This window comes from Daldinia vernicosa (assembly GCF_022497035.1).
Source record: "Daldinia vernicosa strain CBS 139.73 unplaced genomic scaffold F5Y00scaffold_11, whole genome shotgun sequence".
Lineage (NCBI taxonomy): Eukaryota > Fungi > Ascomycota > Sordariomycetes > Xylariales > Hypoxylaceae > Daldinia > Daldinia vernicosa.
In genome coordinates, this window is record NW_025953927.1 from 683,898 (window position 1) to 695,368 (window position 11,471).

General features: G+C 48.9%; 6 protein-coding genes across 6 annotated transcripts; 4 read left to right on the plus strand and 2 right to left on the minus strand.

The window, feature by feature from the left end:
* Window positions 1–63: 63 nt before the first annotated feature.
* On the plus strand, window positions 64–432 carry F5Y00DRAFT_259836 (conidiation-specific protein 6; the record flags this gene model as incomplete). The annotated part of the gene is made up of 3 exons (XM_048010946.1): window positions 64–184; window positions 243–312; window positions 363–432. The coding sequence occupies 3 exons, from the start codon at window positions 64–66 to the stop codon at window positions 430–432; spliced, it is 261 nt and encodes an 86-aa protein (XP_047867229.1).
* A 1,526-nt stretch (window positions 433–1,958) lies between these two features.
* On the plus strand, window positions 1,959–5,100 carry F5Y00DRAFT_19351 (uncharacterized protein). Its single transcript, XM_048005213.1, has 2 exons — window positions 1,959–2,345; window positions 2,415–5,100. Exons 1-2 carry the CDS (start codon window positions 2,110–2,112, stop codon window positions 4,882–4,884), a joined length of 2,706 nt encoding a protein of 901 aa, XP_047867230.1. The 5' UTR covers window positions 1,959–2,109; the 3' UTR covers window positions 4,885–5,100.
* A 500-nt stretch (window positions 5,101–5,600) lies between these two features.
* On the minus strand, window positions 5,601–7,357 carry F5Y00DRAFT_19367 (WD40 repeat-like protein). The gene has a single exon (XM_048005217.1). The coding sequence runs from the start codon at window positions 7,279–7,281 to the stop codon at window positions 5,671–5,673; it is 1,611 nt and encodes a 536-aa protein (XP_047867231.1). The 5' UTR covers window positions 7,282–7,357; the 3' UTR covers window positions 5,601–5,670.
* Window positions 7,358–7,804: 447 nt separating this feature from the next.
* Window positions 7,805–8,776, plus strand: F5Y00DRAFT_259839 (ClpP/crotonase; the record flags this gene model as incomplete). The annotated part of the gene is made up of 3 exons (XM_048010947.1): window positions 7,805–8,171; window positions 8,234–8,617; window positions 8,667–8,776. 3 exons carry the CDS (start codon window positions 7,805–7,807, stop codon window positions 8,774–8,776), a joined length of 861 nt encoding a protein of 286 aa, XP_047867232.1.
* A 105-nt stretch (window positions 8,777–8,881) lies between these two features.
* On the minus strand, window positions 8,882–9,750 carry F5Y00DRAFT_19356 (nucleotide excision repair, TFIIH, subunit). Its single transcript, XM_048005214.1, has 3 exons — window positions 9,317–9,750; window positions 9,106–9,254; window positions 8,882–9,050 (listed from the first exon to the last, which is right to left on the minus strand). The coding sequence occupies exons 1-3, from the start codon at window positions 9,333–9,335 to the stop codon at window positions 8,988–8,990; spliced, it is 231 nt and encodes a 76-aa protein (XP_047867233.1). The 5' UTR covers window positions 9,336–9,750; the 3' UTR covers window positions 8,882–8,987.
* A 794-nt stretch (window positions 9,751–10,544) lies between these two features.
* F5Y00DRAFT_19397 (uncharacterized protein) lies at window positions 10,545–11,444 on the plus strand. Its single transcript, XM_048005227.1, has one exon. It carries the CDS (start codon window positions 10,684–10,686, stop codon window positions 11,206–11,208), a length of 525 nt encoding a protein of 174 aa, XP_047867234.1. The 5' UTR covers window positions 10,545–10,683; the 3' UTR covers window positions 11,209–11,444.
* The last annotated feature ends 27 nt before the right edge of the window (window positions 11,445–11,471 follow it).

Below are 11,471 nucleotides of genomic sequence, written 5' to 3' on the forward strand. Positions count from 1 at the left end.
TACTTACTAGTCAGCATCAATCGTATTAATATTTAACGCGTTATCCATCTGAAATTATCCACCATGCCCACTGAAGCGCAAATAGCCGGCGGTCACAAGGCCAACTTGAACAACCCTAACACCAGTCAGGAGTCTAAGGAACATTCCAAGCAAGTCCTCGACAACGAGTTCAACGGTGGGGATGGTAAGAATCTAGCCCAACATGTATCCTATCTTGGGCCGCTTTCTAATCATTCCTGCAGTACCCAAGTCTGGGAATGGCGGTGATGATGGTAACAAGAACCCTGGGAATGTCGCCGGTGGTTTAAAGGCGTAAGTGGGTTCGTCTAAGATGGCGAGTTAATTATTAACCATCTTTGCAGAGCAATTAACAACCCCAAGGTCTCCGATGAAGCTAAGCAGAGCGCGAAGGACCGCCTCAATGATATGTAAGGGATATAAGGGGTATGATGCGGTTGTTCGTACAAGCCAGGAATATTAGCACGGTCAAGCAGTTATGTAAATGCGGAGTATACGAGTGTATCAGTCTTAACAACCCAAATTAAAAGATTGGTCCAATTTTGAATTGTGCGGTCAACGTTTGGAGCATACGTACCGTGATATCCCAATTCATTAACTTGTGCATTAAATTTTCAACCTCGAAGTTTGTTTGCATGTGGTATGTGTCGTCTGAAGGTTGCAGACAACCCTTTTATCAATGTTACTCCTTGAGTCTGATTGGTTTAACAAAGCCCACAGCATTCCACATATACGTACACGTACTATTTGATAGGTACGCGCTTTAAGTTCAACTAGTGTTAGGTATTTTGACCATTACGCATTCTGACGTAGTTCCGATGGTAGTTCGGAAGATAGTACCACTTAGCTGGGTTGGGACATTAGTAAGAGCGTAGCAATAGAGAATGATTATGCTTCAAGCGTACATACCTCAGGTATCCAAGGTAAGTGTAAATGAGACACTTTAACCTGGATAATCGGCATGTATAATTCTCTCGCCATAGTGAATGTAACTTAATGAAATAAATTTTGGGGGTTTTGGCTAGGTTCATCGTATGTAAAGCCGTGTACAAAACGATCATTAAGATCAGCTCATATGATTCTCGACCGTCGATGCGGGATTGAATCTGAGCCGTCGGAAAATAATTATGGTCGCGTCATTTAGGCGTCTCGGCACAGTGCAGAGCCTCGTGGATTGCGCGTCTAGGCTGTGCAGGGTAGGCATCAATACAATTTCCTAAAAACGGAGAAAACCCCAATGCCGTACTCTGCGAACAATTCAAAGGAATCTCGTTTAAGAATCATCTCAGGTATAACAAACCTTTTATTTTCTTCAATAACTCGAATAATACGAAAGAGTCGACGAATAAGAAGTAGGGCAATCGAACCAAGGAAATACTTCCCTGACACAAGTTACCTTAATCTAGCGTCCCTATTGGTTCTGGTCCCACTAAACAAGGCCCCTGTCGTCTTGTGCGCCCTGAAGTCTTTAAAGTCTTAGCATAGGGCAGGGGTATCTTTTTAGGGAGGCGGGGTTTTTTCCTCAGCTTGTGGAGTTCCCCGGCAGCACGAAAACTGCTAGCACTGCTACAGCAGGAGCGGGTAAGACCTGTTCGACCAACCAAAAGCCCCAACCTCATTGTTTTCGTCACCAGCCACTCCAATTGCAGGCCGCTGCCCACCTCGACAAGGTATGGGTATCTTCTAGCCCGGCTGCAAACCTGCAAGTCATTATCCTCTTCTGCATTCTCCTACTTCCGCTGTCATTGTCTAATTGGGTCTCTACTTCATAATATTGGAACTTCATAATATTGGATGCTTATTTGATTCTCTCGTTCATTGGTCTTAAACTTATTATTTTTTTTTTACTCTTCTCCCGGTCGTTCAACACCGACTCTCGTTTTGATTCTGCTATTAGCAGTTAAACGTATACGAGGTCTACTCGGAAGAATCAACAAAGGCACCCGCCGAGCAACCGAGACAACTGTAAACTCGCAACCTTTAAATCTATCCTTCGGTACTATCGATTGTGTCAATTGGATCGGGATCGGGATTTTTATTCGACCTCAGCCTTCCAATGAGAGCTGCTTGATAACTTCAACCACTCGAAAGATGGCTACTAAACCGAAAATGCCTAACCCATTAAACGGCATGCATACAGCCGGTATCTTTTCCGATATGAGCGTCGATGGCCCTGAGATTGGAACTCTCGTGCTTATTGTTGATCGTGCAAAGAATCTTCCAAACAGGAAGACAATTGGAAAACAAGATCCCTACTGCGCCGCGCGGCTGGCGAAAGAAGCGAAGAAGACAACTACAGATATTCGAGGTGGTCAGACCCCTAAATGGTGCGTATCTAACATTGCCAGCAACTACCTAAATTGTACGTCTTGACTAACATCTTGGATTCGTTGTAGGGACCAAGAGCTTCGATTTGTAGTTCACGACTCGCTCGACTACTATCAGTTAAAACTCTCCGTATTCAACGACGATAGGAAGACGGAATTAATAGGCGAAACGTGGATTGACCTACGCGATATAATTGTACGAGGAGGTGGACAGAGCGACCAGTGGCATAGCTTGAATTATCGAGGCAAATATGCGGGTGAGGTTAGAATCGAGATCACCTTTTACGACAGCCGCCCAAAAGCCGAAAAGGCAATACCAAACCTCGACGCAGAACCCGCTAGTGGGCCCCAGAAGACGGTAGTAAAACGGCGTCCGTTGCCCTCCGATCCTGTCACGGGTCAGGCACCTTCACCGTCAGTGGCAGATCAAACGCATACCCCGTCCCGACCACAGCCAACACCCCCATCCTCATTTGTTCCGAGCCACGCGCCATTACAGGCTGTTGAATACGGCACATCACCCTCAAACAGACCCAGCAACCAGCTCGATCAGTACTCTTTAACACATCCCAGCGGGAGCCAGTACTCGACGCCATCCCACCGAGCAGAGCCTCCACAACACCGACCGATGGATAGGAACTATAAACTTCCGCCGCAAGATACTGAACAACCACGTTATTCGGACTCTGCTTATGGTCGGTCATATGAACTAGATACCAGGTCATCTTTTACCCATGGTCAGCCAACCTATGAGTCTTCGCCGCCAGTCCACCACCCTCGACAATCGATTGAGCTCGATGACTGCCCTCCGCCCCCGCCGGCCCACCGAGTTAGGAACTCAAGTGTAGGTTCACAAGAACTAGTACCCCGTGGCAGCTTCGACATGCTACAGCATAAAGCTGTCCCACATATGAGGCATGACGTCTTACGGAACGAAGCCCATCGATACTCAGTGCCTTCAGCGGCGCCGTCATCTTATCCTGGTCGACCCACGTACCGCCCATACGAGTCGGCTCCGGATATGCAAAGCATGGTGCCGTACCGCGAGGCCGATGCTAACCGCCAGTCACGCCATTACTCTTACGATCCAGCATATGAAGCTCACTACCGATCAATGCAACCGACGGTAGAGGATGTTCCGGAATCCTGGACACCACCAAGCGCAAGACCCCGAGGTAGCGGATCTAGAACGCACCAGTACGACGAGCAGGAGTATCATCAAGCTTCCAGTCCTGCGCCGTTGGCTTTAAACGGGCGTGATAGTGCGCCATCTGGACATTATAGCCCCTCCCCTATCTCATCTCAAGAGCAGTACGACCCTAGTGGCTATAACAAATCACCATCGCCCATACCTGCTGAGGATTATTCCCAAGCACTTGCTCTGGTGCCAAAGTATTCGAGGCAGATAGATCATACTCCGAATTATCCAAGTGAACTAGAAAATAGTCAAGTGCATGCGCCAAACGCTTATGATATCCCTTCCGTACCTCCAACGCTAGTTCCAGGGGTTGACCCAGCTATGGCGCGCGAGATCTCGGATCGCTTCCAGCAAGAAAGAAAGCAAGCGCGTCGATATACCCAACCATCTCCTATGACTACTCAAACCCGAGGTAGACAGCAAAGCGAGCCTCCCTCAAATTACGCTATTCAGCATTCACCTAATGCCCACCATCCAAGTAACTCGAGGGTCTATGATAGAAGCCTAGTAAATTATGTTGGTGGGCCTACCACGCCTTCGGGACCAACTCCGGGTTCGAGGTCTCGGGGAGTCTCTCCGGCCCCGAGCGCTAACCACACGATCAAACGCAAGTCGGTTAGTCCGGCGCCTCCCCCATCTGATGGTCGCCGACTGTCAGGGGTTCCTTTCGGCCCAGACTCTTATGACGCCCTGAATCCTACTGTAGCGTCGACAAAGGATGGAGAATACACCAATGCAGACGGAAAGATAGTGACACCAGATGGACGAGAAGTTGACCCCTCAGATCACTTGCCTATGGACACTTGGGCGCCGGAACCAGAGCCAAAGAAGCCTGTTGAGCCTGTGGAGACACGTTCACGTCCGGTGCCTGCTGGCGCGCAACCGATGCCACCCTCTAGCCGCCGGCCACCCCGTACCAGTACTCGGCCTCAGTCGGCAATAGCTGCACCGCCAGCATATATCCCTTCTGACCCCACACCTTCTCCTCCTGTGAGCACGGGGCGAAACCGCTTACAGAAGAAAGCACACCGTGCATCAGCCCTGCCGGCGCCAATATCCTCAGGGCCTAATCCACTTGGCCCTTCCACGCCTCATCAGCGTAATAGCACGCCCCCTCGAGCGCTCGTTCGTGCTAGCACATTTGATTATGAGAATCACGGCTCAGGCGCCGCTCGCTCGGGATTTGGCATCGGCCCTCCAATTCCAGCCAAGGTACCAATGATGAGTGGCGGCTTAGGGCCAACCCCGGGGCGAGGAGGCAACGAAGAGTGGGCGCTCATGGAAGAAATGAGTAGGATTGATATCGGCACGGGCCGAGCACGACGACATGGAAGATATTGATGATACGAGCATTTACGAATTCGAAAGAAGGCGTTGTATAATATGTATAATGTGTTTGAAGCAAATGAGGTAGGTACCGGTTACTTGCTTTTGCTGTTTTGTATTTCCCTTTCCCGTCTTTGTCCGGTATCTTGGGGGTGTTTCTTTGATGTGTCGGAGGGAGGGCAATCGCGTTTGGCCGTGATCATATAGACAAGACGGACGTGCGGAAAGGGAGGTCTTCGGCGTGTGAAAAATACCGCGGAGGGCCGAATGGAAAATGGTCTAAATCTCATTTTAGACTCGTACGCAACAGGGTTGACGTAATTAGAAGCTAGGAAGTTCAGAGGCAGCTTTACTTGGTAGGACCGATTTTGATAGGCACCACTGGAAATATACGAATGATTCAAAACGAACGTTCAGGCGGGTCAGCTGGAATTTGACGATACGCAATGTGTTTTCGACTTGTGTTCTTTTCCAGGATTGGAACCCGCAACTCAACCAGTCTTAACCGTAGCATAGAATCCTTAATACAAGGCTATATATTTCTTTTGCTTATACTACGCGAGTCTTACAACGCCCGGCGGGCGAGCTTCCTTCGTTCGTACCCAGATAGATATCAAGTCCGATCCGATCCTGAAATGGCCTCAATCGAAAAATACCCTTAATTTTCCGGCCCGAAACGCCATCGCCATGCAAAAAAGAACCACCTTCTCGAGATTATTTCTTAATTTCCTTTCCACTTCCCCCGATACCCCCCCTTTCCCTCAGACCGATCCGTCTCTTCTTCGATAGAGCCGAGTAACATTAATCCAAGCTGCTCACTAGCAAGGTCCCCAGCATCCCGCTCGTCTGAGTCGCCACCTGCGCCCTCTCGACTTCGAGCCGCACCCTGCGGTGCAGCGTCTTGAAGTTAGCCTGGAGCTCGGCGCTGCCGCCGACGAATTCGGAGTATAGATCGAGTAGGTGCATGGCGACGTCGGTACACATGCTTACGTAGCGCGGGTCGATGATGTGTGTCTGCACCCATTTGAGGATGGGCTGGACAGTGGCCTCGTCGCGACCCTCGAGGGCTTCGCGTAGGGCGCTGCGATGGCGAAGTGCGATCAGCAGCGTAAGCACCGTTAATGGACTGTGGTCCTTGGCGCTTGGGTCGAGCACACGGTCTAGGGCCGCAGCGAACCGGCCATGCCGTAGGTCTTTCTGCCAGGGCGTCTCGCGCTTGGGTCGCGAGAGATCATTGGCGATGACGACGTCGGCGCCCTCTCCGATCATGTCGAGATGCTTGGCTGCGCCGTGACGACGCTTCCGCTTATTCTTGACTTTGTCGTGCGAGTCGATGTTCCCGGAGAGCAGCGCGGCCATCTCCTTCTCACGCTCACGCTCGCGGGTTGCTTCAGGTCCCGTGAGCCGCGTGCGCAGCGAGAGAACACCAGACTGCATGCCGACTGCTAAGTGTCGGTCGTCGTCGTTGGCGCCGGCGGTAATGACCCTAACAGCCAAGATGGGAGAGGGGTACTTGGCGCCTGCGACGACGTTCCAACCCGTCGTCTCGAAGATCTTGACATGGCCGTCTAGACCTCCGGACACTAAGCGACGGCCGTTAGAGGCAAGGGACAGAGAAGTGACGGTCTTCTGGTGATTGGATATTATGTGTTGCGGTTTCGCAGCCACGAGGTCTAGAACGGAGATCTGGTTCTCGGACGATGCGAGAACAGTAGTTCCAGAGGGAAGAGGTAACACGTCCTCTATAGGTGCAGCGTGTTTAAACGTCATGACGGCTGTGCCCGGTGTTCGGGGATCCCAGAGCTTCACTGTGGAATCGTAACTACCGGATACCAGCATGTTTGACATGGTTCCGGGCATGAAGCTGCCGCTGCGCACGTAGTCGGCATGGCCTACGAACGTCGACGTGCTCTCTTGGCTAGGAAGATCCCATAATCTCACTGTTTTATCATCGCTCGTACTCATAAGAGTCGTGAGATCGGCCGGGGAGAATTTCGTTGTCCATACTGGCTGCTTATGTTGCGCCCACGTCTTGAGAATCGCTCGCGACCCGACGTCAAAGACTTGTATCTTGCCCGTATCGTCTCCGGCCACCAATATACGACCATCCCGTCGTACGTCTCCGCTTCGCGCAATGTCTCCAAAACGGGTAATCGTCTTAACCAGCTTCCTCGTTCTTATCGAGTAAATCTGGACGCGGGTTCCCGTCGTGACAGCGAAATAATCATTGTTGGAAGTACCAATCGCAGCTGGATTAGTCGCGGGAACGGTGATGTGGGTGATGGGGTATTGAGTCGGCGACGGAATCACAAGTTGATTCTTAAATGACTTCCAATATCGCTGTTCTGCAGTAATTTGAGAAGGCCCCGAAGGAAGCTTCAGCTGCGGAAGCGGCGCAACCTCTGCCGCCATCGTCAACAGGTGTGATGTATGCTGTCGTGTGCTTCCGTTAAGGAAGAAAAAAACGTATAAGTGAGTTGAGAAACCAATCAACTTTTTTTTTTCTTACATAGTAGGAATCGGTCGATTAGACAATTTCCCACCGACGATCTAAACCAAATCGTACTTTAGCTTGGTGTGATAAGATGTGATAAGGATGTATCGATAAGACAAGACAAACAGGGATCAATGAAATGTGGCTGGAAGACTTCGCGACAGATGCATCATTGCATACGACAGATGCATAGCAACATGTAACGGTACATATGCAATTCAAAACAGGGTCCATAAGAGGTGCCTCGGCAAGACGGGGGCGTAAGACAAGCAGGACAAGTCATAAAAGCTGGGACGATTTACATAAGAGATATGTAGGTAGAAAAGAATCAGTTTCAACTCCTCACATTTCCCAAGACATTTATATCGCCTTATATCGCCTTATACCGCCCAAGCGTTTACTTATATCGACTCCCATTTTGTAAACCCCAAGTTTTAAATCATGGCCCAATCGGAAAGAGAAAGTTACTCGGACTTTAGGCACTTTATTATCTCGTCGCCATCCGAATATGTGGCGCACGTCGAGATCAATCGCCCATCCAAGCTAAATGCATTCACACCAGATATGTGGGTAGAGATTGGAAGGATATTCGCAAAGTTATCTCGTGATCCAGGTGTTCGCGCTATAATACTTTCTGCAGTCGGCGACCGGGCATTTACCGCTGGTCTAGATGTGCAAGCCGTGGATCAGGGAGGCCTCCTAGGGAATCGCGATCAACAACCAGATGCCGCGAGACAGGCAACGAAGCTTCGGCGTCAGATCTCCGAGTTCCAAGACTGCATAAACCAGATAGAGAAATGCGAGAAGCGTAAGTAAACATTCATTCTCGCTCGCCACATTTAAATCATGGCCAACTAAACAATATGCTAGCTGTTATCTGTGTCATGAACGGTGTATCTATCGGCTTGGCTATCGATATAGCCTGCTGCGCAGACGTGAGAATCTGCTCGAGAGATACAAGGTTTTCTGTCAAGGAAGTAGACATCGGTATGGCTGCAGACATTGGTACTCTCGCAAGGCTACCCAAGATCGTCTCGAGCTTCTCGTGGGTTAAGGATGTTTGCTTAACAGCCCGGGGCTTTGGCGCCGAAGAGGCTCTTGCTGTTGGATTCGTGAGTCAGGTGCTAGAAACCAAAGCAAAGGCCATCGAGGCAGCCAGCATGCTTGCATCATTCATAGCATCCAAGAGCCCAGTTGCCGTCCAGGGCACGAAAGAGTTGTTGAACCACGCAAGGGACAACACAGTTGCTGATAGTAAGTCCGCCTTCAAGGTATACAGCAGTGCGATAACTAACTAGAATAGACTTGAGATACACAAGCTTGTGGAACCAGGCGATGCTTCAATCTAACGACTTTAAAACCGCGCTGCTATCTGGACTAAGGAGGACTAGGCCGAGGTTTGAGAAGCTATAGATTGATATTGACAGGATTGACAGGTGCTTTGGATGGTATCAAAGCGCACCCGAGTGTAGGCCCAATTACAAGCAACAAGTAGCAGAAAGAGACTTGGCGTCCTTTTAAATTGATAGACTGCTGTGTACGAAGCGAATTATATAAGAATTTACATTTGTCGATGTTTTATAGGGGCGTCTACCTAGGTACCTAGGTAGCCATTGAATTCCTTTTATTGAACATCCCGGTCCGAATCGGAGTCGTCCTCTACTTCGGGGACGTTCTCCTTCAATCGCTGATAAGACGTGTTAGTAGCCTAAGCTAAGAGTTTGGGGAAGCCCTGACTATACCTTATCGAGTTCCATCTTCAACTGGGCCACCATATTATCTTTGATTACCAGGTGAGATTCGTCGAGATCCTCAATTATATACTCATTGTTCTGGCTGTCGATACTGACGATGATGGATTTGATTGAGGGCTCGCACTCAACCAAAGTCCCTGAATATATATTAGCAACCAGATGATATAGCAAATTAAAGAGAGAGAAAAATGAAAAAGACCTTTGATAGCGCGGACCATCGTGTAATTAGTCTTCCAAGGTCTCTTGTTTGTCGCGGTATGATAAGAGTTGTGCTCCTCGGCCGAGATTCCTCTGCTTTATTTTTATCGCAGCTTGAAAGGATTAGGTAGGTAGTTAACTAGGTATCTTAGTGATAAAACAGCTGCTTTACCAAAGATTGATGGATTCCGTAAAGTGTCGTTTCCCGTGCTTACGGACGCTAAAAGTCTAACCTAGATGGAATGGATGAAACTTCCGGCTACGAAAAGGTATAGTAGTTAGACCCACACCAAACTTGAGGTAGAGCTGACATGAGTTCCTTAAATAAATAAAGTTTAGGGCGGTCCTGAGCAAGCATGTAGGTCCTTACATTATGTAGCATTAAGTACCTAACCTAACGTACGCTACATGTACCTAGTCAATTGTCAATCAACATTGAACCATTAATGTCAATGTCTTAATCTTTACATAGATGATTCTAATGTCTCTAGCCGAGCAGAATAAGTCTAACAAATCAAAGAGTAGTTTGAACCCCTGCTACGAAAATGACATACTTTATATACTGCACAATAATTAGAAAACCCGAAATATACCATGGATACGATACGCATACGGAGTACATAGGTATATTAATACAACACAGGTAACGTTAGGTACCTCATGTACATAGTAAGCTAGAGCTGCGGGGGAGTAAAGGATTAGCACGGATTTTGGCTTAACGCTAACAAACGTTTACGTAGCGACAAAGCCTTAAAACGCCGGTTATCAGCTCAATGATCCGAACTTACCGGGCCACCTATCGGCATATTTACCTTAGGTATTTGAACTTTCATCTCCCGCAGCTCACCACTTTGCGCCAACCTAGTTCAGAATAATTGTAACCTCTTCGGAAGAAATCTGATTGCATATCTCAGATATCTCAGGGGTTAACCGAAGAGGATTCATCCCCCTCGTCACTCGAGCCGCCCGTCTCTTTATCCCACCCCGATTCACGTCGTACTCTCCGAACTATCAGATGAATTCGAGCCACCACCAACGGTACGAGGTGCAATTTTGCAGACTTGCTTTCGTATAATGTATTCTCAAGCATAGCGTTGCGAGGCCAACATTGTACGATACCAATCAACCCGATGGATATTAGATGAAATCACCACCTTCTATCACCCCTCGGCGCCACAAAGATTCTCCGCTCTCTGCGTCGCACTTGACGTACGAATATTTCGTCAACAACAGCTGATCATTGAAACATCGCTTCTAAATCTTCCACCTACATTACTACACTTCCAGTCCAGCGTATAATTTATTTGAGCCCCGAGCTGAAGGGGCCTCTGATCTAAGTCACGCGACACGTTCAAATAGAACCCGAAAATGGACCCAGACGACACCGGCTCAGGCAATATATTCGCAACGTACCCGTTCTCTTGGGTACTTGTTCCGATCATCATATTCGTCGGTGTTGGAACGCTCCTCATGTGCTACCGTTATCGCCGCCGAAGAAAGCTCCGCATGTTATACGGCACCAGCGCTTTAGAACGAGATCTAGAAGCCATGGGCAACCGTTCGAGATCGAGAGCACCGACCGAGCGGCGGACGAGAGGAGGGAGACGTGGACTAGGATCGGAGTTTGGTAGTAGAGAGGAAGGTCTAAATGAGCTGGGTGAAGCGCCACCAGCCTACACCCCGGCACAAAAACGACCCGATAACACAGACGACGTAGAATTAAGTCCCTTGCAACCATTGCCGGGTGCTATAGCCACAGACAGGCCCGGTACCAGCAGACCACCAACATACGACGAATTACAACAAGGAGCGGATCAAAATCAATCTACAACACCCGTTCCGACATCCAACATACCAGAACCGCCCCCGAGAGCGGTCTTACCTCTACATTAACCCTATGATTGAAGAACGGAAGGCTTGGAAGGATATGTAGGGAAACGGAGTTTTGAGCGGCCTATGGGCTATCTAGGTTATCTAACGAAGTTATTGCGGTTATTTATTAAATGAGATATATTAGACGGCGACTCATTACGTTGGTATGTCGGGTTGTATAGAATATTGGTGGCACGGGACATCTGGGTGATTCGTCCTCGTTGGGAAGGGTTGGAATCTGATTGATGCCTGCTTGGGACTGGTGGCAGCCGTATCAGAGGCGT

What these genes read in the sequence shown, in the direction of transcription:
- F5Y00DRAFT_19351 (XM_048005213.1), top strand. Translation starts at nt 2,110, where the DNA reads ATGGCTACTAAACCGAAAATGCCTAACCCATTAAACGGCATGCATACA. An exon ending in GGTGGTCAGACCCCTAAATG is followed by an intron (nt 2,346 to 2,414) that starts GTGCGTATCTAA and finishes GATTCGTTGTAG; the next exon opens with GGACCAAGAGCTTCGATTTG.
- F5Y00DRAFT_19367 (XM_048005217.1), bottom strand. Translation starts at nt 7,281, where the DNA reads ATGGCGGCAGAGGTTGCGCCGCTTCCGCAGCTGAAGCTTCCTTCGGGG.
- F5Y00DRAFT_19356 (XM_048005214.1), bottom strand. An exon ending in TGAAGATGGAACTCGATAAG is followed by an intron (nt 9,051 to 9,105) that starts GTATAGTCAGGG and finishes ACGTCTTATCAG; the next exon opens with CGATTGAAGGAGAACGTCCC.
- F5Y00DRAFT_19397 (XM_048005227.1), top strand. Translation starts at nt 10,684, where the DNA reads ATGGACCCAGACGACACCGGCTCAGGCAATATATTCGCAACGTACCCG.